At 41.1% G+C, this 2,734-nt stretch overlaps 1 protein-coding gene across 1 annotated transcript; it reads left to right on the forward strand.

Moving 5' to 3' along the window:
- Positions 1-1,127: 1,127 nt before the first annotated feature.
- Positions 1,128-2,060, forward strand: LOC123326184 (olfactory receptor 8B3-like). Its single transcript, XM_044919303.1, has one exon. It carries the CDS (start codon positions 1,128-1,130, stop codon positions 2,058-2,060), a length of 933 nt encoding a protein of 310 aa, XP_044775238.1.
- Positions 2,061-2,734: the final 674 nt, after the last annotated feature.

Raw genomic sequence — 2,734 nt, forward strand, 5'->3', positions numbered from 1 at the left:
GAAATTATGATCCATAGTTCTGAAAGATTTCCAGGGCATATCAGCAATTTAGTGTGGGCTGCATTCTCTTTGAGTTAAAGAAACCAAATCCTTAGAGTCTGATATTGCCCTTCCATGACAGTGGGGGTAATAACAATGATAAGGAAGTACCAGTGTTTTCTGGCTTAAGGTGGGTGAATTTCTTTTTTTTTTTTTAAGATTTTATTTATTTATTTGACAGAGAGAGAGAGTGACACCAAGAGAGGGAACACAAGCAGGGGGAGTGGGAGAGGGAGAAGCAGATTTCTTGCTGAGCAGGGAGCCTGATCTGGGCTCAATCTCAGGACCCTGGGATCATGACCTGAGCAGAAGGCAGACATTTAACGACTGAGACACCTAGGTGCCCCTGAACTTCTGAATTTCGTTTTTATTCATGTCCTTTTATGAGATGGAAGTCTGAAGATCTAAGATATGCCACTTTCCCTCCCAGTTTTGCAGTTCTGAGGCTCAAGTGAAATTGGCAGAAAAATCTGTCAAGAGCAGGGAATGTTTAGAGATGTTGTAGGGGGTGGTCAAAGAATGCATTCTGTCAGTCTGTAAGTTCCCTCTCCATGGGCAAAACTCTTGCTACTCCAGATTTGTGGCTTTTACTCTGTGACATGGGGCAGTAACTTCTTTTAGACTGGTCCCTTAGTTTTGGATTAGAAACAATCTACTTGGTTTCTACCACATCAAGTGGTAGTGCATTAGAAGCCAGCTCCAGGTCTCAGCTTCCAATATTACTGGTGAAGAGAGGGCTCAAGTGAATGAAAATGATTGAGGAAAGAAGGATAATTGTGTCCTGGTGCAAACTTCTCCCTTATCTTTTGGTTTTTCCAACAGTTATGTTTACATTTGGCAGCATTTCTCTTCACTCTATAGGCTAAGTTTTGAAGTTCTTTGTTACTTAGCTTATAGAGACTACTAAGGGGAAGTCTGAGTCACTCAGTATTATGATAATGGTAAAGGAGTCTATGGGTCCAGGTTGGGCTACTCTCAGACCTTCCCCATGCATACACCGCACTTGGGAGAGGAGATATGGTGGAAAAAGCTAGGTTTTTCTTTGTGTAACTGTTTTCTTCTGTGCTCATAGATCCCTTTAGAGAAGAATGGCTCCTGGAAATGTTTCTTTTGTGACTGAATTCATTCTGGCAGGACTAACAGATCTTCCAGATCTCCAGCTCCCCCTCTTCTGTATGTTTCTAGTCATGTATGTGGTCACTGTGTTGGGAAATTTGTGCTTGATAAATCTAATTGGGCTGAATTCACACCTCCACACCCCCATGTACTTTTTCCTCTTCAATTTGTCCTTCATAGACCTCTGCTATTCTTCTGTGTTTACACCCAAAATGCTGACTAACTTCATATCAAGGAAGAATATTATCTCCTACCTGGGGTGCATGACCCAGCTTTACTTTTTTTGTTTTTTTGCTATCTCTGAATGCTATGTGCTGACGTCAATGGCCTATGATCGCTATGTGGCCATCTGTAACCCACTTTTGTATAATGTTGTCATGTCCCCTAAAGTGTGTTCCAGCCTTATGCTTGGTTCATATTTGATGGCATTTTCAGGTGCTATGGCCCACACAGGATGCATGCTGAGACTGACCTTCTGTGATGTAAACACCATCAACCATTATTTTTGTGACATTCTCCCTCTGCTCTGGCTCTCCTGCACCAGCACCTACGTGAACGAGCTGGTGGTTTTCACTGTGGCAGGCATCAATGTGATTGTGCCCAGTGTCACCATCTTTGTCTCTTATGGTTTCATCCTCTCCAGCATCCTGAGCATCAGCTCCACCGAGGGCAGGTCCAAAGCCTTCAGCACCTGCAGTTCTCACATAGTTGCTGTTTCTCTCTTCTTTGGATCAGGTGCATTTATGTATCTTAAGCCATCTTCTGCTGGGTCTATGGATGAGAGGAAAATCTCTTCTATCTTTTACACCAACACAGTTCCCTTGATGAACCCTTTCATTTACAGCTTGAGAAACAAAGATGTTAAACTTGCCCTGAGGAATATTCTGAGTAGGAGACAGTTTTAATCAGAAACAATGTCTCTCTGTGCAGTTACACAAGAGGGAGCTTTTTTTAGAAAATTTTTTTATTGTTATGTTAATCACCATACATTACATCATTAGTTTTTTTGTTTTGTTTTGTTTTGTTTTAAATTTTTTTATTGTTATGTTAATCCCCATACATTACATCATTAGTTTTAGATGTAGTGTTCCATGATTCATTGTTTGTGCATAACACCCAGTGCTCCATGCAGAATGTGCCCTCCTCAATACCCATCACCAGGCTAACCCATCCTCCCACCCCCCTCCACTCTAGAACCCTCAGTTTGTTTTTCAGAGTCCATCGTCTCTCATAGTTCGTCTCCCCCTCCGATTTCCCCCCTTCATTCTTCCCCTCCTGCTATCTTCTTTTTTTTTTCTTAACATATAGTGTATTATTTGTTTCAGAGGTACAGATCTGTGATTCAACAGTCTTGCACAATTTTCCACTGGAAAAAGATGAATAGTCTCCAAATTATTGAATTGAGCAACAACAGAGTGACACTGTACCATTGGGGTTGTTCTTATCTGCCACTTGCTATTAGAAGCACAAATCAAATAGTGTGATAGTGTGTGTATATTCCTGTTTCTTTGCTCTGATTGGCAAGAATATGTCTTTTTTTTTTTTTTAAGATTTATTTATTTGCTTTAGAGGAGGCAGG

The sequence above is a fragment of the Neomonachus schauinslandi genome, chromosome 11, assembly GCF_002201575.2.
Source record: "Neomonachus schauinslandi chromosome 11, ASM220157v2, whole genome shotgun sequence".
Classification (NCBI taxonomy): Eukaryota; Metazoa; Chordata; class Mammalia; order Carnivora; family Phocidae; genus Neomonachus; species Neomonachus schauinslandi.

Coding starts and splice junctions, on each gene's coding strand:
- LOC123326184 (XM_044919303.1), top strand. CDS start 1,128: ATGGCTCCTGGAAATGTTTCTTTTGTGACTGAATTCATTCTGGCAGGA.